This window comes from Artemia sp. Qi Xiang Cuo, chromosome 15 (genome assembly GCF_049724085.1).
Source record: "Artemia sp. Qi Xiang Cuo chromosome 15, ASM4972408v1, whole genome shotgun sequence".
NCBI classification, from domain to species: domain Eukaryota; kingdom Metazoa; phylum Arthropoda; class Branchiopoda; order Anostraca; family Artemiidae; genus Artemia; species Artemia sp. Qi Xiang Cuo.
Window position 1 is genome coordinate 42751552 of NC_142808.1, and position 23251 is coordinate 42774802.

The 23251-nt window shown below is 33.6% G+C and overlaps 1 protein-coding gene and 1 long non-coding RNA gene across 2 annotated transcripts in view; one reads left to right on the top strand and one right to left on the bottom strand.

The window, feature by feature from the left end:
- The window catches only part of LOC148943687 (ankyrin repeat and BTB/POZ domain-containing protein 1-like), a 42779-nt gene extending 40008 nt beyond the window's left edge, over positions 1 to 2771 (bottom strand). The window contains exon 1 of the mRNA XM_089100908.1: positions 2446 to 2771. Within this exon, the coding sequence (XP_088957034.1) occupies positions 2446 to 2564 (119 nt within the window). The 5' untranslated portion in view covers positions 2565 to 2771. The remainder of the gene's footprint in view (positions 1 to 2445) is intronic.
- Positions 2633 to 19975, top strand: LOC148943688 (uncharacterized). Its single transcript, XR_016142921.1, has 3 exons — positions 2633 to 2682; positions 12925 to 13025; positions 19867 to 19975. It is a non-coding gene; the product is annotated as an uncharacterized LOC148943688 (long non-coding RNA).
- Positions 19976 to 23251: the final 3276 nt, after the last annotated feature.

Here is a 23251-nt window from a genome sequence, read left to right on the forward strand (position 1 = left end):
TCATAGCTAACATATTTTACATGCAGCCTTGCTATACTATACCCCTGCCCCTAATGTGGAAATAAATAGTGCAAATTATATGTTTCCTATCTTAAGAAAATAATTCTTACTTTATAATATGCAGAATCATCATAGTTAACACATTTTGCATGCAACCCCACTATAGCCTACTGTACTCCCCCCTTCATGATGTCCAAATATATAGCCCAAATTATATATGTCCTATCTATTCTCCCAATGCTTCTCAGTTGTTTCAGCTAATGTACCTGTAAATTGAATCAACTATGACAAAACAAAAACTAGAAAAACAAGTTACATGTGGCAGAAGTAGCTAAGACATTTTGCATGTAGATCTGCTGTACTTTACTTCCAATCCATCTGTCCTATTTTGCAAATATGTATCTCAAATTATTTACTTCCCATGCATTCTGCCAATGCATGTCTTTTGTTTCAACCCATTTACCCATTAAATACATTGATTGTGACAAAAAAGAGCCAGAAAACAAGAGTGAAATTTTGCACTTCATTTTTACAAAATAGTTTCAGAAATTAGGCAATGTCAAGGCACTGAGACAGTACCCTAGACACAAGATTAACAAAGGAATAAACTAGACTGTAAATTAAACTGATGAAACTTTAAAAGGAGAGGCATAACCTTTTTAAGCTAATGAAAATTAAAGGATTATATAAATAAAATTAAAAGGATTACATATATATATATATATATATATATATATACATATATATATATATATATATATATATATATATATAAAAAAAAAAATATATATATATATATATATAAATATATATATATATATATATATATATATACACACATATATATATATATATATATATATATATATATATATATATATATATATATATATATATATATATATATATATATATATATATATATATATATATATATATATATATATCACAGATCTGTATCTTATGGCCTGCTCCAGTTGTCCTCCTATAGAGGATCCTCCCAGGATGGTATTATATATATATATATATATATATATATATATATATATATATATATATATATACATATATATATATATATATATATATATATATATATATATATATATATATATATATATTTTATATATATATATATATATATATTATATATATATATATATATATATATATATATATATATATATGTATATATATATATATATATATATATATATATATATATATATATATATATATATATATATATATATATATATATATAATACCATCCTGGGAGGATCCTCTATAGGAGGACAGCTGGAGCAGGCCATAAGATCTGTGAAAAATGGCCTCTCCAAAGGGTTGCAGGTACTTGCAAAACTGGGGACCTTGCTGCCAACTCAATCCCAACTTGAGGGGTGGCACCCCTTGAGGAAAATACAGCCTAGTAAACAAAACAACCTAGTAAGGCAGCTGCTAAGTCCTGTTTAGGTTGGGATGGTATTAATAATAGAATATTAATTGCTCATTTTATGACTAAAAAGTAGAGGTTATCATTTATAGTGGTATATGCCCCTGTAGAACCCACTGACAGAGATACTAGTGACTCAAATGAATTTTACTTACAGTTACAGGAGCAAATCAGTGGCGGATCCAAGGGAGGGGCAAGGGGGGAGGGTTGCCACTGCCCTAAGTACTCTAAAATAGTTTAATTTACTTAATTAATGCAAGTTTCTGTTAATTCAACTTGCTCCTAACACAAGTTTATTGGATCAACCTATTTTATGCCCCCCGCATAAAAAAATCCTGGATCTGCCCTTGCCGAGGAAATACTAGATCCTTTAGACCCATCCCTGAAAGTTTAATTTTTCTAACCTAACCACATTCCAAGATAGCCAAAAGTAGCTAAAAAAGGATTTTACTAGGCTAGTTTGGGTAAATTTTTTGTTATTATTGACTTACAAATAAAGCAAACATACCACTTGATGCCTTTTTGGCTCTTTCTAAATATAATAATAATTTTTGTCAGAAACAAATTTTACCTCAAGCCCTAGGCTATATACTAATCAGGGTAGGCTATATATTTGCACATTAGGGGGGTGGGGTTAAGTTTTATTTCTGCTATAAATGAGGTGTTTAAACTTTCCCCCACCCCTCTAATGTGCAATTATATACCCTGAATTGGTATATATAGGGGTGTGGGGGGTAAAATTCATTTCTGACAGAAATGATTCTTATATATGGAAAGAGCAAAAAAAGGCATCATGTGGTTTATTTGTAAGTCAATAATATGAATAACGAAAATTCACCCTAGTTTGTTTCTGAGCTATCTGAATACCCAATTAATACAAATATTTACCCAAAATATTTTACTCTTTGCAAATCTCCTCTCCTGTAGCTTATAAAACTTCATAAAGGATTCTCAACTTGTACATAAAAACTTCATTATAAAATAAATCTCACAATGGTGTACTATCCCATTTATCTCTAAAATTCAAGTCGCATTCTTTCTGCTCTACTAGATATTTTACTCTGTACAAATCTCCTCTCCTGCAACTTAAAAACAAGTCATGTGTCTCCATTTTTAAATTATCCACAATCTATATTGTGATTGTGGTGACGAGGAGTCTTTATATCATTATCTGTTTGAGTGTAAATTTTTTGAAAATGAAAGAATTGAAATGCAATGTAAATTACAAGGTTTTTCTTACTCTAATAATTTTAATATTAATGTTATCTGGTTCATCAAAGAGGCTCGGTATGCCGTTTTGGAATACTTGAACCGAACAAAGAGACTAGATATTGTATGATTTTTTTTTTTTTTTTTTTTTTTTTTTTTTTTTTTTCTTCTCCTTCATTTAATTACTATTAAGTGATAATAATTGTTGTCAATTTATCGTTTTTCCTTTTCCTTATTTCTGTGTGGTGTTTAGTATTTTGCTTGTGTTTCTCAGTTTTTGATATTTTATGCTATATTTTGTAGATTAAATAGTGAAATACTCTGTACGGGTTTAATCACTGAATAAAATCATTCATTCATTCATTCATCCACAATCTATCGCATAGTTGCCATAATTAAATGATTACGCAATTTTCAGAAATCACTGTAAAATGCAAAATTTAACAGAGAGCGACCAACATAGATGGTCACTTAACAACTGGAATCTTAAAAAAGAGAAATTAGCTGCAGTTGACCTATACGTTTCTTCAACATGTGTAGTTTCATCTGAGTTTGTATTTGGAATGATAATGTTTATTAACAATAAGCATACTTAGTAACTTCGCAGTAATTACAATGTTTTAGCAAATAAGCGAGTCTAAACATCTTTTAAGCTGTCAAAGATTTCAAAAACTGCATCCAATGTAGTTTGATAAATTTGGCAATAGAAATTTCAAAACTTACCAAGAAATTTCAAAGCTGTGAAATGGTAGGGTATATTTCCCATCAGAGTTTCTACACCTCCTAACAAACCCGTCCTAGCGAAGTGGTTAGCGATCCGGATTTGAAATCCCGAGGTCAGGGGTTCGAGTCCTGGTGTCGCTGGTTATTTGATTTGGAATGGGGCTTATTGGTGTGACCTTGTAGGCTCATCCAGAGTTGACCCAGCTCTAAATGGGTACCTTGAGAAATTTGGGGGAAAACACGGGAAGCATCTGATGATTTGCCCCCCAACCACACATTGCAGTCCCAGCCGGAAGCATTGAATCAGGAAATTAGTACATGCGCAATGCAGAACATTGGTCAGCATGCGAAGAAGCTTAAGATAAGCTTGGTAACACAACCTAATACATACTTCATAATCTACCATGTTAACAAATATGAATACTCCTAATCATAGCGGGAAAACCAAGCGCTTCATAATCATCACCTTGAAGTCCCTTGGCCTTTTAAGAAAAAGGGCACAAAAAGATGTGTGTTCTGCCCTTGGTTTTATTTTCAGCCAAGTTCATTGGAATCCTGCTTTTTTCGTCTCGTTTCCTTCATGTAGTAAAAATACTTATGTATATCATAAGCAGCGCAATAGCGATACCTAACTAAAGAAAGATGTTGGCACAATGTAGTATTTATCTTTTAGACCAGGGCACTTCGTATCGAAGGAGTTGTCGTAGAAACTTCAAAAAGGGCTTATTTGATTGGAAGTTGGAGGGGCTAGTGCCCTTCTTAATAATCCAAAGTGAATGGGGGGGGGACAAAGAACTCCCCTCTCACGCCCACCATTTCACCAAGAATATCCAATCAAAATTTTGAGATAACTATTTTGTTCAATGTAGTTGAAAATTCTGGAAATTAGGTCTTTGAGAATGACAACCCCCGACAACCCACAGGGCAAGGTTTGCAAGTTATGCTCTGGGAGCATATAAGGATTTTATAGAAAGCGCTGTCGTAAAAACTTCACAAAGGGCTCATTCGATTGAAAGTTAAAAGGGCTAGTGCCCATTTTAATAGTCAAAAGTGAGTGAAGTGAAACTAAGCCCCCTCTCACGCCCAGCACCTCTCCAAACACATCCAATAAAAATTTTGAGATAGCCATTTTGTCCAACATAGTTGAAAGGTCTAAAAACTATGTCTTTGGGGTTGACAAACCCCCCAGACCCCAAGGACAAAGGTTGTAAGTTATGCTTTGGGGTATTTAAGGTTTTTACAGAAAGTGCTGTCGTAGAAACTTCAAAAATGGCTCATTCCATTGGAAATTGAAATGGCTACTAACGTTTTTAATATTCAAAAGTGATTGGAGGGCAATTAACCCCCCTCTCAAACCCAGAATTTCCCCAAACACATCCACTAAAGATTTTTGTACAGCAATTTTGTTCAACGTAGTTAAAAGGTTGGGGAAATTATGTCCTTGAGAATGAAAAACCCCCCCCGGAACCCCTTGGGCGAAGGTTGTAAGTTATGCCCTGGGGGCATATAAGATTTCTATAGAAATGTTGTCATAGAAACTTCAAAAAGAGTCAATTCAATTAAGAATTGAGAGGGCTAGTGCCCTTATTAATAGTCAAAAGCGATCGGAAGGCAAATGACCCCCCCCCAAGACCCCCATTTCCCCAAACAGTTCCGATCAACATTTTGATATAGCCATTTTGTTGAACGTACTTGAAGGGTCCATAAATTATGTCTTTGAGTATGACCCTCACAGCCCTCAGGGCTAAGGTTGTAATTTATGCCATGGGGTTTATAAAGTTTTTATAGAAAGCGTTGTGGTAAAAACTTCAAAAAGGGCTCATTCGATTGAAAATTGAGAAGGCTATTGCCCTTTAGTAGTCGAAAATAATAGGGGTGAGAATCACTGCCCTCCCCCCCCCCACACCCATCATTTCTCCAAATACTTCCGTTCAGCATTTTGACATGGTCATTTTGTTCAACGCATTGCAAGGTCTGGAAATTATGTCTTTGAGGAAGACGCCCCCACATATCCCTCAGGACAGGGGTTGTAAGTTATACCCTTTGGGTACATAAGGTTTTTATAGAAATTGTTGTTGTAGAAGCTTAAAAAAGAGCTCATTCAGTTAGAAATTGAGAGGATTAGTGCCTTTTTAATAGTCGAAAATAGTCGAAAAGTCGAGTGGACGCGCGCTGGGCTGAGAATCCGAGAATTCGGGTTCGATCCCTGGTGTGGTCAGTTTCTTAGTTTGGGACGTGGGTCAGTGGTGTGACCCTGTAAGCTTAGCCAGAGTCAACCCAGCTCTAAATGGGTACCTGGAGAAATCTGGGGAAGCTAAACAGGAAGGGTTTGCGAAAGCATAGGTTGGCTGGCCCCCAGCCCCCCATTGCACTTCCTGGCTGAAGGGCCACGAAACGGAGGTCAGCACCGCCGGTTTGGACCTTAAGGGTCTAGTGCCGCATCCTTTACCTTTTCTTTTCCCCCCATGCCCATCATTTCAATAAACAATTCCAATCAAATTTTTGAGATAGGCATTTTGTTCAAGGTATTTGAAAGGCCAGGAAATTATGTCCTTGAGGCTAACAAATCCCAAAAGCCCTCAGGGCAAGGGTTGTAAGTTATGCCCCGGGGGCATATAAGGTTTTATAGAAATCGTATTCATATAAACTTCTGAAGGGCCTCATTGGATTGGTGATCTGACGCTGTATTGCTCTTTTTACGAGTCAAAGTGATCGACGGGCAGCTGACCCCCCCCCCCCACGCACACAGACGTCGTTTTGTCCCGTAATGCTTCTAATAGAAATTTTTAGATATCCATTCTATTCAAAATAGTCTAAATATCATATGCAATGGCTTTTGGGGTTGAAACGAACCCCCGAGATTAGGGGCAAGGGTTGTAATTTATGCCCTGTGGATATTTAAGGTTTTTATGGAAGGGATGGTTGTTTAAATTTAGAAGAGGCTCATCTGTTTAAAAATTGGAAATTCTATTTCTTTTTAAGCGTCAAAAGGGATGGAGGATGGGGCTTAATTGATTTGAAATTCCATTTTGAAGAGTCAAAGTGATTTGAGAGCAAAGAGCCCCCCCCCCTCCACGCTCATCAGTTGCCTTAACACCCCCAGTCAAAATCCGGAGATAACAATTTTATTCATCGTAGGTGATGGTTTTGGAAGTTATTTATGTGAGGAAGATAGCTTCCTCCACCCCCTTACAGCTCTCAGGGAAAGGGTTTTAAATTATGCCCTTTCGAGCACATAATATTTTCATAAAAAGGGTGTTCATATATGCTTTGGAAGGGACTCATCGGGTTGGTAATCATAAGTTCTAGTCCCCTTTTCAAGAGTCAAAGTGATCAGAGCGCAGCTACCCCCTGTTTTTCAACATCCCCTTCAACACACGATGAAATTTTTAGCTTAATATAATAAGTCGGTCCTGAAGCATTGCTGATACGTCCTCTTGACAAAATATATGGGCATAGTGTGTTTCGATTTATTTCAAAACAATAACAATATTGCCGAACATTTTCGCCTTAATACCCTCAGGTTTATTAGTTGTAGTAGTAGCACCAGTAAATATAGTAGTAGCAGTAGGAGCAAAGCTAATAGTAGTAGTCTTTTGTTTGTTAGATTTAGTAGTAGTAGCAGTAATAGTAATAGTAGCAGTAGTTTTAGGATTAGAAGGAATAATATTATGATGCAAATTTTGTCTTTTGGTTAGTTCAACATCCCCCCCGACAAGCGTTGTAAATTTTAATTTAACACACAAAACTGTTCCTAAGATATTGTTGATATACCCTTTTGACCACCTGCATACAGATGGCAGGTTGTCATCAGTACAGCAGAAATATTCTGTGAAAATGTCACCTTCATACCTTCATAGGTTGTGGGTTTTGAGCTAGCCAGAAGACACTGTGTGTACTCATTTAATGCTGCTTCTACGATTACTGCAGATAAAACACTAATGGCATAAAGTTGAAACTTTTAGTGACAATGAAGAGTGATTATTTAAATTATATTTTGTCTCGTTTAATTCTTGTTATTTGGTATAATAAATTCGTTGATCTTTCATTAGCACTTTAGGTCTTTTATAACATTTTAAGTTTCTTCTAATAAACACGTTAGCTCGTTCATAATCACTTTAGGTTATTTATAATCCTTTAGGTCGCTTCTAAACCCTTTATTTCACTTATAAACGCTTTAGATCGCTCACAAGAATTTTAGGTCTTTTATAACATTTTAGGTTACTTCTAAACCCTTTATGTCACTTATTAACACTTTAGACCTTTCATAAGTACTATAGGTCCTTTATAACTTTTTGGTCGTTCCTAAACGTTTTATATCACTCATAAACGCTTTAGATTTTTTTTTGCACTTTTGGTCTTTTTTAACATTTCAGGTTACTTCTAAGCCCTTTGTATCACTTATAACCACTTTAGGTCGTTCATAATCATTTTAGGTTATTTATAATACCTTAGGTATTCTATACCCCTTATATCACTTATAAACGTTTTCGATCGCTCATAAGAACTTTAGGTCTTTTATAACATTTTAGGTAACTTGTAAACCCGTTATGTCACTTATAAACGCTTTAGATCGCTCATAAGCACTTTAGGTCTTTTATAATTTTTTGGTCGCTCCTAAGCATTTTATATCCCTCCTAAACGCTTTAGCTCTTTCATTAGCCCTTTAGGTCTTTTATAAAATTTTAGGTTACTAGATCACTTATAAGCGCTTTAGGTTTCTTATAACTTTTTTGGTCATTTCTAAACCCTTTATATCACTCATATACGTTTTATATCTGTGAGGAGGCCTTAATTTTGTGTAATTTGGTAACCCAATTTTAGTAAAGCTTGGAATTCCCTTTCTCTTCAATAGATCAGAAACATAGCGACAATTTCAAATTATTTTGAATTTGAAAATAACTATACTTTAGGCAACTAATCTTATATCTTGTAGTGACACTCCTTTATTCAAGAATTAAACGACTTTTGAACCCATGATAAATATATGAAGACATATTTTATACCTGTTTTGGGCATCAAACCAAGAGGAATGTAAAGCCTTGAAATACTGGAAAAAACTAGATTTTAACAAAAAGGGGTTGATTGGCGGAAAGAGCAAGGGAAGCTGACTAAACGAATCAAGTAACAAATGAATAAAACGTACGGGGGAGGGAAAATAGGGGTATTCTTTTGAGGAGAGGGGACTAGAAAGGAACTCTTGGTAAGTAACCTTTTAAACGAATTATGGTAAGTATCTGCCTTGGTTCAATCTCTTTAAATGTAAAGTTAAAATTGCAATATTAAACCTTCTCGTCACTTTAGACTATACCGAGAAGATCCCATTTCTGTGTTCAATTAAGTTATCAATGGAAGTCTGAATTCCCCTTTGAAGATAAAATTGAGATAAGAAGTAAACTTCTAAAAGATTTCTGTCACTTGGATAAACCAGGCTATGTAATAAATTTAATACACATATAGGAGACATAAAAACTGGTGCTGAAGCCAAAGCACGACTTTTTATTATAATTTGATGATTTGGTGTATATTTGGTTAGAAAGACTTGGGGACCCTAGATGAAATACAGAATTTTCTAAGGACTGAAATAGAAATAAAATTAGTTTCGTCTTAGAAACTGGAACTTGTGAATAACCTAAAGTTTAAGTACAATATAAACCCCTTAACCTTAAAAAAGAAATTAAAGAGCTTTTGCCTCCTTTTTCCAGCTTAGTGACCTTTGGAATTTGCCTAGCGTTTGTTAAAATCTTCTATATAAGAAGATTGGAACTAGAGGACAATACAATATTCCTCCCCTAGTGAATTCTCTGACGTTTTACGAAAGAGGGACACTATTTCCTCTTTTAGCCACCTTTGCATTTCAACCCGTGCTAGCATTATATAGAGGCGACCCTGATGTTCTACAGATCGGCTAGGGAAGAAAGAGGAATTAAATTACTAAATTAAGATTTCCAATCTCATCCGTCCAAAGATCCAATTTTCTCTAGAAAGTTAAAGTTTATCAACGTTCCAAGACCATTAGCTTCGCTTTCAGGATATAAACTGGAAACTTGGTTTAATTTATACAACCAGTGAGATCTGATAAAAAGGTTATTCTTCGGTTCCGAGGAACAATAATTTGATGCAAATAATTCTAATTACACCGGTACCCAAGCCTGTCTGATGATTCAAGTGCAGCTATTTCAATTAGAAGCATTCGATAGCCTAGAATTAACTTAACCCTTTTTTCGGTAAAAATTCGTTTATTGATCATGCAGACCCACACAATATTAGACAACAGACCTAGAAGAGGTTTAGAAGTATTCAAAATAATTAGAGTTAGAATATTTTCCTTTTATTTCCTTTTATAATAGTATAAGTTGTCACTGGATTCTGAGTACCGATCTTACCCAAGCCTCAGTGATAACACGCTACCAAATTTTAGCCCTAATTAAGTAGGAGCAACCTTACAACTGGTGTCAGCGGTACTCAAGTGCGATGGAACTTTCGTTTACGGGGGGGGGGGGGGAATTAGTAAAAAATTATAAATTTTGGTAAAAGGGATTATTCGTCTCATTCCAATTAGTTTGGTGTTAAGTTTCTAACTATGATCGTAAGTCCCAGAAGCAACAAAAAAGTTTAAAAAATGTTTTCATTAAAGAAAAAAAAATAAATCTACTTAAAAGAAAGCTTAGACAGCTTTTTTACCTTCCGAAGATTCTGTCGTTCCTCTCCTTTTCTTTCTCTTGGTTAAAAGTTCCAGTATCCGTATCATCTGTAGTTTGCTCAAAAATTTTTTAATACTAGTGTCATAGGTTAATCATCTTCAAAAGTGTAATCATACTATTAGCCTTTAGGGTTAATTTAAGTCAAGGTATTGAGCTAATTCTTATGTAATTTATAAACTAACTCATTTTAGTAGTTTCAAACAATTTAAAGGTTCAAAACGTTTCCCACATCAAGATTTTATAAGAAAAGAACCATCATGAGTTCAAATGAAAACAAAATCAAAGAGTTAGAAATTGCATTACAACAAGCACAGTCTAGAATAAACGCTCTAGACGGGCAATATTGAGATGCCACCGTCACAAGTAGGCTTCAAAATCTATTAGCAGAACAGGCCCCTCCTATCTCGTTACTAACATATCCAAATGAAATCTGTTCGTGGATTACGACCCTTAAACAAATACAAAGGATTTTAGAAAAAAATGACCTTGCTATGATTAATCAAGCTATTTGCTATACACGGGGAGAAATCCAAAGATTTGCGACGAGCTCAGACATGTCTAAAATCAGAGATTTAGACCATTTAGAAATACTTTTAAAAGAATCCCTTTTCCATGAAAAACCAGCCGCACAAAAACTGCAAGAACTCCTATCCGAGAAACAAAGGCCATCTGAGTTGGTACACCAATTTTACTCTTGAATTAGTAGAAAGACACTAGAGTATGCAAAAAAATCTCCTGGTATAAAGCCAGACGATATAATTATTAGTATTTTTAAAAGTGGCATGGTCCCTTCAGTTGGAAGGAAAGTTCATGAAAAAACTAAAGCAACAGACGACAAGGATGAATTATTAGCGCTGGCAAAGAGATTTGAATCGATTGATTTAATGCATACGGACTCCTCAGACATGTCTTTGGGAGCAACGGTGGTTGACTCAGGAGACAAGACTTCCCCTGGAGGACAAAGAGATAACTCCAGAGTAGAATTTCAAAACGTAGGCGATTATAAAAACAACCCAAAAAAATGTTTGAACTGTGGAGAGTCTAGCTATTTTAGAATAGATATGCCAAAACCAACTAGGAGCAATTATTCCAGGAATAAACTTAGTGAAAGAAAAAACACTCGCATAAAATGCTGGACTCGCGGGGGTCCGGGGGTCGCGGGGGTCATCGACAATTGGAATGTGAAAAACCTCCAACCTGTATCTGCTATAGTGAAACAGGACATAAAGCAAAATATTGTTTAGCTCCAGCACCCATAAGACAACCCCAAGAAAATTTTTAGGACAATTTTTGCCGAAAGTACTGCGGCCTCCGAGCGATGGTTAGGGAGCCACCGGAAGGCACAGGCCCACATTCCATAGTTTTGTAGATATAGGTTAACCGTTAGAAGTAGACCTAGTGTGACTGGGAGTCATGGACATGTCATGACATTGAGTCATGTACTTCAGAGGGAGGTTGAGAGGACACCTCTTAAGGATGCAAAAATGGGTTGCGTCCACCTCTTTAGGAAGCAAAAAAAAAGGTTCTCATCCACAGGGATACAAAAAAGTGTTGTATCCCAGCACACAAAGGCTGCATATGCATATACTTACAGAGTAGTTATGATATTGAAACTAGATTGGAGTCTCCCAGGTTAAGAATTGAGACAAAAAAAGCTAGCATTCTACTGAAATGGTTTCTAAAGTAAGCAGGATAGCGAAATATTTCTAAGATTTGACATTTTGGGTAGAGCTCAGAACCAAAATTTCGAATTCAGGAAAGAAAGGAAGTCCCATTTTCTTAGGAAAAGGTTAGGAGATCTCCGCTTGGTTCCCGTGAATGTCTTATTGTATACACTGAATGTTTCGGACAAGAAAAAAAGACGTCAATTTAAGATCATTTTATAAAAAAAACTAGTTAATGGAGTCATCTGTTCCATGCATTCAAGTCCTTTTTTTTTGGGGGGGGGGCAGATGGGAGCTGTCAAAAACTTGAATAAATTAAGACAATATGGTATCTTTGTATATATGTACTGCCAGGTTAAAGAGGCAGTAAAAAATTATGAACTATGTTCGAGCAGAGATAAACTTAGCGTTAATTACCCCTATCTTAGAGATAATATTAGATATTGCACGTTGGTAAAAATTAGTAGTGGCACCATCAAGGAATAATTATAAAACTAAATCGCATTGCCCATGGGATTTAGAATATTGTTGAAAATAAAAGGCACTGCCGATAGGATTTAAAATGTCCGTCAAATGCAGGATAAGAATTATAGGTATTATGTAAGAGATTCCTTGTAATACAACCACACACTAACTTAAACAGTCACAATTTGTGATTTTTCTGTCTCCAACAAAGGAGATGAGTTCAGAATGTTCGAAAAGCTCAAAATTTCATAGCCTGTATTTTTTTAGAGAACGGGTACAGATATTTTTTTTCTTTCATCGTAGAATGTATTTACATTTGATTTTTCAATTCTTCCATTGTTACTGGACCTTTTGGCAGCTTTAAATGCTCTTTCGAGTATTCACTTACAATTAGGAAAAAAATTGTGAATACAGTTTGAAAAGGCCCAAATAAGAAAATAAAATTAAGCTGTTCGTAAAGGTCAATTAATATGTCTTCCTTTTATTAAATATGTGCTCAATTTTGAACTTAAAGTTATCAAACAGTCGATTTATCTGTGCTTAGCAACACAAGAGCAGGGGTTTGATTTCGGATGCCGCGATACGAAAAAAAAACATAGATTAAAAATATTCGCATGAACTCATAAAGATTCTGGCTGAGAACTTCGCATAAGTTCTACTACATTAGGAAAACGAAATTGAATATCTACTTTTTATTTACTTTTAGAATAGATTTAGAGCAACCATTGGCCTGGATGAAGTGAGGCAAATACGAGTTTCCTTGCAAGAAGAAAAAGGGAAAGATGTAACAACATATTGGACATCGAAGTATAACATTTTTTACACTCTTTATATATATATTTTGATTCTTTCAGTTGGACTGATATTCAGAAAATTTAGAAATTTATATGTAAGTAATCGAGGTCAAAAGCCTCAGGGGTTTCATCTAGAAGTAGTATAAAGAGAAATTGAGTTACAATGCATCTAGTGAATTTCTATTTACTTTCTTTTATTCCTTATAAAACAAAAATTATTCTAAAATTTTAAGTGGGAGAGATTGTACGGAAGCCTTAATTTTGTGTAATTTGGTAACTCAATTTTAGTAAAGCTTGGATTTCCCTTTCGCTTCAATAGATCAGAAAATTAGCGACAATTTCAAATCAGCTTGAATTTGAAAATAATTTCACTTTGCGTAACTAGTCATAAATCTTGTAGCGGCACTTCTTTGTCCAAGAATCGAACGACTTTTGAACCCGTGATAAATATTTGAAGACATAATTTAGACCAGTTTTGGGTATAAAACAAAAAGAAATGCAAGGCCTTGAAATACTGGAAAAAACTACCTTTTAACAAAAAGTTGTTGATTGGCGGAAAGAGCAAGGGAAGCTGACTAAACGAATCAAGTAACAAATGAATAAAACGTATGGGGAAGAGAATATAGGGGTATTCTTGTGAGGAGAGGGGACTAGAAAGGAACTCTTGGTAAGTCACCTTCTTAACGAATTATGGCAAGTATCTGCCTTGGCTCAATTTCTTTAATTGTAAAGTTAAAACAATAATATTAAACCTTTTCGTCACTTTAGACCATGCTGATTAGATCCCATTTCCGTGTTGAATTAAGTTAACAATTGAAGTCTGAATTCCCCTTTGAAGATAAAATTGAGATAAGAAGTAAACTTCTGAAAGATTTCTGTGACCTGGATAAACCAGGCTAAGTAATGAATTTAATACGTATATGGGAGAAATAAAAACTAGTACTGAAGCCAAAGCAAAACATTTTATTATAATTGGGTGATTTGGGGTATATTTGGTTAGAAAGACTTGGAGACCCTAGATGAAATACAGCATTTTCTAAGGATTGAAATAGAAATAAAATTGGTTTCGTCTTAGAAACTAGAACATGGAAATAACCTAAGGTTCAATTACAATTTAAACCTCTTAACCTTAAAGAATAAATTAATGAGCCTTAGCCTCCTCCTTCCAGCTTAGTGACCTTTGGAATTTACCTAGGGTTTATAAAAATCTTATATATAACAAGATTGGAACTAGATGACAATACAATACTCCACCCCTAGCGAATACCCTGACGTTACACGAAAAAGGGACACTGTTTCCTCTTTTAGCCACCTTTGCATTTTTCAACCCGTGCTAATAATATCTAGAGGCGACCCTGATCTTCTACAGATCGGCTACAGAAGAAAGAGGAATTAAATTACTAAATTAAGATTTCCAATCTCTTCCGTCCAAAGATCCAATTTGCTTTAGAAAGTTGAAGTTTATCAAAGTTCCAAGAACATTAACTTCCCTTTCAGGATATAAACTTGAAACTTGGTTTATTTTATACTACCAGCGGGATCTGATAAAAAGGTTATTCTTAGGTTCCGAGAAACAATAATTTAATGCAAATAATTTTAGTTTCACTTGTACCCAAGTCTGTCTGATTAGTCAAGTGTAGCTATTTCAATTAGAAGAATTCGATAGCCTAGAATTAACTTAATCCTTTTTATTATTTGCTCATAGGTATTTCATTTGCGCTTTGGGTTACTTTTAAGCCCTTTATATTACTTAATGTTTCTTTATATTACTTAGTAAGTAACTCATTGGAGATATACGACTGTTTATTTTTTTACACTTTAATTTCCAACTAGCTTTTGCGTAGCTTGAATCTTCAAATTAAATTAAAAAATAAGCTTTTTTTCAACTGAAAGTAAGGAGCAACATTAAAACTTAAAACGGACAGAAATTGTCACATATATGAGGGGGATCGTCCTCTCCTCCATACCTCCCTCTTTGCACTAAAGTTTTTTTTAGAACAGCTTTAAACAGCGCTAAAGTTTTTTTTAGAACAGCATTAGACAGCTCATAAGCAGTTTAGGTCTTTTATAACGCTTTAGGTCAATTCAAACCCTTAATATCACTTATGACAGCTTTAGATCGCTCATAACCACTTTAGGTGTTTTATAACTTTTTAGATCATTTCTTAGCCCTTTATATCACTCATAAACTTTTCAGATTGCTCATAAGCTCCTTATGTCTTTTATAATGCTTTAGGTCACTTCTAAACCCTTTATATAACTTATAAAAATTTTAGATCACTCACAAGCACTTGTCTTTTATAACACTTCAATGTCTTATTATTCTTTATGTCACTCCTAAGGCTTTTACATCATTTATAGACGCTTTAGAACCCCCAAAGCACCCATCAGTGCTTCAGGTCTTTTATAGCGCTTTAGGTCACCTCTAAACCCTTTATATCACTTATGAATGCATTAGACCGCTCATAAGGACTTTAGATCTTTTATTGCTTTTTAGGTCTTATTAAACCTTTATGCAACTAATAAACGCTTTAGATCTTTATAAACACTTATAAACACTTATAAGCATATTAGACCATCATAAGCACTTTTGATTTTTTTATCACTTTAGGTTACTCTCCAACCCTCTATATCACTTATAAGCGCTTTAAACCACTCATAAGCACTTAAGGTATTTTTTTGGCGGTCATTTCTAAATCCTTAATATAACTAATAAGCGCTTTAGATCTTTATGAGCACTTTAGGTCATTTTTAACATTTTAGGTTACTTCTAAGCCCTATGTATCACTTTCGAACACTTAGATCATTTTTTAGGGCATTTACAATGCATTAGGTCACTTCCAAACCCTTTATGTCACTTATAGATACTTTAGACCGCTCATAAGCCCTATAGACCTATAGTGCTTATAGACCGCTCATAAAAGACCTATAGTGCTTATTAGTGATCTTAATCGCTTATAAGTGATATAAAGGGATTAGAAGTTACTTAAAGCGGTATGAAAGACCTAAAGTACTTAAGAGTGGTCTAATGCGTTTAACCAATGAGCTATAAGTAACTTAAAGCGTTATAAAAATCCTAAATGAGTGATCTAAAGTGTTTTTAAGTGATATAAAGGGTTTAGAAGTGACTTAAAGCGTTATAAATGACGTAAACTGATTATGAAAAAGAAAGCGTATATAAGTAATAAAAAGGGCTTAGAATTAACCTTAAATGTTGTAAAAGACCTAAAAAGCTAACGAAAGATCTAAAGCGTTTATAATTGATATAAAGGGTTTAAAAATGACCGAAAAAATTATAAAACACCTAAGGTGATTATGAACAATCTAAAGCATTTATAAATGATACAAAGGGTATAGAAGTTACCTAAAATGTTGTAAAACATGTAAATGATCCAAAGCGCTAAATCTAAATCTTAATCTAAGCGATCCAAAGCGCTTATAAGTGATATAAAGGGTTTAAAAGTGACCTAAAGCGTTATATATGACCTAGAGTTATTATGAACGATCTAAATCGTTTATAAAATATACAAAGGGTTTAGAAGTAACCTAAAATGTTTTAAATGAGCTATCTAAAGCATCTAGAAGTGATACAAAGGGTTTAGCAGTAACCTAAAATGATGTAAAAGACCTAAAGTGCTAATGAAATGTATAAAGCGTTTATAAGTGATATAAAGGGTTTAGAAGTGATCCAAAAGCGTTATAAAAGACCTAAAGAGCTTATTTACACTCTTTATATATATATTTGGATTCTTTCAGTAGGACTGATATTCAGAAAATTAAGAAATTTATATACAGGTTATCGAGATTTTACGTGGGGGAGATTGTAAGGAGGCCTTAATTTTGTGTAATTTGGTAATACAATTTTAGCAAAGCTTGAAATTCCCTTTCTCTTCAATAGATCAGAAGTATAGCGACAATTTCAAATCAGCTTGAATTTGAAAATAATTTCACTTTGCGTAACTAGTCATAAATCTTTTAGTGAAACTTCTTTGTCCAAGAATCGAACGACTTTTGAACCCGTGATAAATATTTGAAGACATAATTTAGGCCAGTTTTGAGTATAAACCAAGAAGGAATGCAAGGCCTTGAAATACTGGAAAAATCTACCTTTTAACAAAAACTTGTTGATTGGCTGAAAAAGCAAGGAAAAGTTACTAAACGAATCAAGTAACGAATGAATAAAACGCTTTAGGTCACTTCTCAGCCCTTTAGATCACTTATAAATATTTGAGGTTAATCACAAGTATTTCAGATCTTTTATTATTCTTTATTTCACTCCTAAGCCTTTTATATCAGTTATAGACGCTTTAGATCGATCATTTGCTCATAGGTATTTCATTTGCGCTTTGGGTTACTTTTACTTTACGTTACTTTAGGTCACGTTAATTGAGTATAAAACAAGAAGGAATGCAAGGCCTTGAAATACTGGAAAAAACTACCTTTTAACAAAAACTTGTTGATTGGCTGAAAAAGCAAGGAAAGGTTACTAAACCTTTCTTAGTGCTTATATAGTGCTTATTAGTGATCTTAATCGCTTACAAGTGTTATAAAAGGATTAGAAGTTACTTAAAGTGATATAAAAGACCTAAAGTACTTAAGAGTGGTCTAATGCGTTTAACCAATGAGCCATAAGTAACTTAAAGCGTTATAAAAATCCTAAATGAGTGATCTAAAGCGTTTATAAGTGATATAAAGGGTTTAGAAGTGACTTAAAGCGTTGTAAAGGACCTAAGCTGATTATGAAAAAGAAAGCGTATATAAGTAATAAAAAGGGCTTAGAATTAACCTTAAATGTTGTAAAAGACCTAAAAAGCTAACGAAAGATCTAAAGCGTTTATAATTGATATAAAGGGTTTAAAAATGACCGAAAAAATTATAAAACACCTAAGGTGATTATGAACAATCTAAAGCGTTTATAAATGATACAAACGGTTTAGAAGTTACCTAAAATGTTGTAAAACATGTAAATGATCCAAAGCGCTAAATCTAAATCTTAATCTAAGCGATCCAAAGCGCTTATAAGTGATATAAAGGGTTTAAAAGTGACCTAAAGCGTTATATATGACCTAAAGTTATTATGAACGATCTAAATCGTTTATAAAAGATACAAAGGGTTTAGAAGTAACCTAAAATGTTTTAAATGAGCGATCTAAAGCATCTAGAAGTGATACAAAGGGTTTAGCAGTAACCTAAAATGATGTAAAAGACCTAAAGTGCTAATGAAATGTATAAAGCGTTTATAAGTGATATAAAGGGTTTAGAAGTGATCCAAAAGCGTTATAAAAGACCTAAAGAGCTTATTTACACTCTTAATATATATATTTGGATTCTTTCAGTAGGACTGATATTCAGAAAATTAAGAAATTTATATACAGGTTATCGAGATTTTACGTGGGGAAGATTGTAAGGAGGCCTTAATTTTGTGTAATTTGGTAATACAATTTTAGCAAAGCTTGGAATTCCCTTTCTCTTCAATAGATCAGAAATATAGCGACAATTTCAAATCAGCTTGAATTTGAAAATAATTTCACTTTGCGTAACTAGTCATAAATCTTTTAGTGAAACTTCTTTGTCCAAGAATCGAAAGACTTTTGAACCCGTGATAAATATTTGAAGACATAATTTAGGCCAGTTTTGAGTATAAAACAAGAAGGAATGCAAGGCCTTGAAATACTGAAAAAATCTACCTTTTAACAAAAACTTGTTGATTGGCTGAAAAAGCAAGGAAAGGTTACTAAACGAATCAAGTAACAAATGAATAAAACGTATGGGGGAGAGAATATAGGGGTATTCTTGTGAGGAGAGGGGACTAGAAAGGAACTCTTGGTAAGTCACCTTCTTAACGAATTATGGCAAGTATCTACCTTGGCTCAATTTCTTTAAATGTAAAGTTAAAATAATAATATTAAACCTTTTCGTCACTTTAGACCATGCTGAGTAGATCCCATTTCCGTGTTGAATTAAGTTAACAATTGAAGTCTGAATTCCCCTTTGAAGATAAAATTGAGATAAGAAGTAAACTTCTGAAAGATTTCTGTGACCTGGATAAACCAGTTTAAGTAATGAATTTAATACGTATATGGGAGAAATAAAAACTAGTACTGAAGCCAAAGCAAAACATTTTATTATAATTGGGTGATTTGGGGTATATTTGGTTAGAAAGACTTAGAGACCCTAGATGAAATACAGCATTTTCTAAGGATTGAAATAGAAATAAAATTGGTTTCGTCTTAGGAACTAGAACATGGAAATAACCTAAGGTTCAATTACAATTTGAACCTCTTAACCTTAAAGAATAAATTAATGAGCCTTAGCCTCCTCCTTCCAGCTTAGTGACCTTAGGAATTTACTTAGCGTTTATTAAAATCTTATATATAAGAAGATAGGAACTAAAGGACAAAACAATATTCCTCCCCTAGCAAATTCTCTGACGTTATACGAAACAGGGACACTGTTTCCTCTTTTAGCCACCTTTGCATTTCAACCCATGTTAATATTATATAGAGGCGACTCTGATCTTCTACAGATCGGCTAGGGAAGAAAGAGGAATTAAATTACTAAATTAAGATTTCCAATCTCTTCCGTCCAAAGATCCAATTTGCTTTAGAAAGTTGAAGTTTATCAAAGTTCCAAGAACATTAACTTCCCTTTCAGGATATAAACTGGAAACTTGGTTTATTTTATACTACCAGTGGGATCCGATAAAAAGGCTATTCTTAGGTTCCGAGAAACAATAATTTAATGCAAATAATTTTAGTTACACTTGTATCCAAGTCTGTCTGATTAGTAAACTGTAGCTATTTCAATTAGAAGAATTCGATAGCCTAGAATTAACGTGATCCATTTTTTGGTAGATATTCGTGGATTGGACGAGCAGACCCATACAATATTAGACAACAGACCTAGAAGAGGTTAAGAAGTATTTAAAATCATTAGAGTTAGAACATTTTCCTTTTATTTCCTTTTATAATAAACATCAGTTGTCACTGGATTCTGAGTACCGACATTACCAACGCCTTAGTTATAACACACTGCCGAATTTTTAGCCCTGATTAAGTAGAGGCAACTTTAGAGATCTTTCATTAGCACTTTAGGTCTTTTACGACATTTTAGGTTAGTTCTAAACCCTTTTTGCCTCTTATAAACGCTTTAGATCGTTCATACTCACTTTGGGTCATTTATTAAGATTTAAGTCACTACTAAACCTTTTATATCACTTATAAACGATTTAATTCTTTGATTTAGTTTTTTTATAGCGCTTTAGGTCACTTCTTAACCTTTTAGCTCATGAGCACTTTAGTTTACTTCAAGCCCTTTATATCACTTATAATCCCATTAGACCGCTCATAAGACCTTTAGGTCTTTTATATCACTTTTGGTTAGTTCTAAGCTCTTTATATTAATTATAAGCTTTTTAGATCGCTCATAAGCACTTTATGTCTTTTATAACGCTTTAGGTCACTTCTAAACCCTTTATATCACTTATAAATATTTGAGGTTAATCACAAGCATTTCAGATCTTTTATTATTCTTTATGTCACTCCTAAGCCTTTTATATCAGTTATAGACACTTTAGATCGATCATAAGCTCATAGGTATTCCATTTGCGCTTTTGGGTTACTTTTAAGCCCTTTATATTACTTAATGTTACTTTATATTACTTAGTAAGTAACTCATTGGAGATATACGACTGTTCATTTTTTTACACTTTAATTTCCAACTATTTTTTGCGTAGCTTGAATCTTCAAATTAAATTTAAAAAAAAGCTTTTTCAACTGAAAGTAAGGAGCAACATTAAAACTTAAAACGGACAGAAATTGTCATATATATGAGGGGGATCGTCCTCTCCTCAATACCTCTCTCTTTGCACTAAAGTTTTTTTTTAGAACAGCTTTAAACAGCACTAAAGTTTTTTTTTTTAGAACAGCCTTAGACAGCTCATAAGCACTTAAGGTCTCTTATAACGCTTTAGGTCAATCCTAAACCTTTTATGTCACTTATGACAGCTTTAGATCACTCATAACCTTTTTTAGGTGTTTTATAACTTTTTAGATCATTTCTTAGCTCTTTATATCACTCATAAACTTTTCAGATTGCTCATAAGCTCCTTATGTCTTTTATAATGCTTTAGGTCACTTCTAAATCCTTGATATAACTTCTAAAAATTTTAGATCACTCAAAAGCACTTTGGGTCTTTTATAACACTTCAATGTCTTATTATTCTTTATGTCACTCCTAAGGCTTTTACATCATTTATAGACACTTTAGAACGCTCAAAAGCTCTTTAGGTCTTTTATAACGCGTTGGGTCACTTCTATACCCTTCATATCACTTGAAAAAGCTTTAAAGAGCTCGTATGCAGTTTAGGTCTTTTACAACGCTTTGGATCACGCATCAGCACTTCAGGTTCTTTATAGCGCTTTAGGTCACCTCTAAACCCTTTATATCACTTATGAATGCATTAGACCGCTCATAAGGACTTTAGATCTTTTATTGCTTTTTAGGTATTATTAAACCTTTATGCAACTAATAAACGCTTTAGATATTTATAAACATGTATAAACACTTATAATCATATTAGACCATCATAAGCACTTTTTTTTTTTTTTTTTCACTTTAGGTTGCTCTCCAACCCTCTATATCACTTATAAGCACTTCAAACCACTCATAAGCACTTAAGGTATTTTTTAGGGGGTCATTTCTAAATCCTTAATATAACTAATAAGCGCTTTAGATCTTTATGAGCACTTTAGGTCATTTTTAACATTTTAGGTTACTTCTAAGCCCTATGTATCACTTTCGAACCCTTAGATCGTTTTTTAGAGCATTTACAATGCATTAGGTCACTTCCAAACCCTTTATGTCGCTTATAGATACTTTAGACCGCTCATAAGCCCTATAGACCTATAGTGCTAATAGACCGCTCATAAAAGACCTATAGTGCTTATTAGTGATCTTAATCGTTTATAAGTGATATAAAGGGACTAGAAGTGACTTAAAGCGGTATGAAAGACCTAAAGTGCTTAAGAGTGGTCTAATGCGTTTAACCCATGAGCTATAAGTAACTTAAAGCGTTATAAAAATCCTAAATGAGTGATCTAAAGCGTTTATAAGCGATATAAAGGGTTTAGAAGTGACTTAAAGCGTTGTAAAGGACCTAAGCTGATTATGAAAAAGAAACCGTATATAAGTAATAAAAAGGGCTTAGAACTAACCGTAAATGTTGTAAAAGACCTAAAAAGTAAACGAAAGATCTAAAGCGTTTATAAGTGATATAAAGGGTTTAAAAATGACCGAAAAAATTATAAAACACCTAAGGTGATTATGAACAATCAAAAGCATTTATAAATGATACAAAGGGTTTAGAAGTAACCTAAAATGTTGTAAAAAATGTTAATGATCCAAAGCGCTTATAAGTGATATAAAGTGTTTAAAAGTGACCTAAAGCGTTATATATGACCTAAAGTTATTATGAACGATCTAAATCGTTTATAAAAGATACAAAGGGTTTAGAAGTAACCTAAAATGTTTTAAATGAGCGATCTAAAGCATCTAGAAGTGATACAAAGGGTTTAGCAGTAACCTAAAATGATGTAAAAGACCTAAAGTGCTAATGAAATGCATAAAGCGTTTATAAATGATATAAAGGGTTTAGAAGTGATCCAAAGGCGTTATAAAAGACCTAAAGAGATTGAGAGCGATCTAAAGCGTCTAAATGCTTTAGATCACTCTTAAGCAATTTAAGTCTTTTATACGTCTTTTATAACTTATAAACGCTTTGAACAGCTCATAAGCATTTTAGGTCTTTTATAGAATTTTAGATCACTTTAGGTCTTTCACAGCGCTTTAGGTCACTTTTAAACCCTTTGTATCACTTATGAACGGTTTAGATCGCGCATAAACATTTTAAGTCTTTTATAACTAAATGATGATCTAAAGCGTTTGTAAGTGATATAAAGGGTTTAGAAGTGACTTAAAGCGATGTAAATGACGTAAACTGATTATCAAAAATAAAGCGTATATAAGTAATAAAAAAGGCTTAGAAGTAACCTTAAATGTTGTAAAAGACCTAAAGTGCTAACGAAAGATTTAAAGCGTTTATAAGTGATACAAAGAATTTAGAAGTGCTAACAAAAGATCTGAAGCGTATGTTTTAAAAAATGTTGTAAAAAATCTAAATGAGCGATCCAAAGCGCTTATAAGGGATATAAAGGTTGAGACTCTGGCTCAACCGAAGCT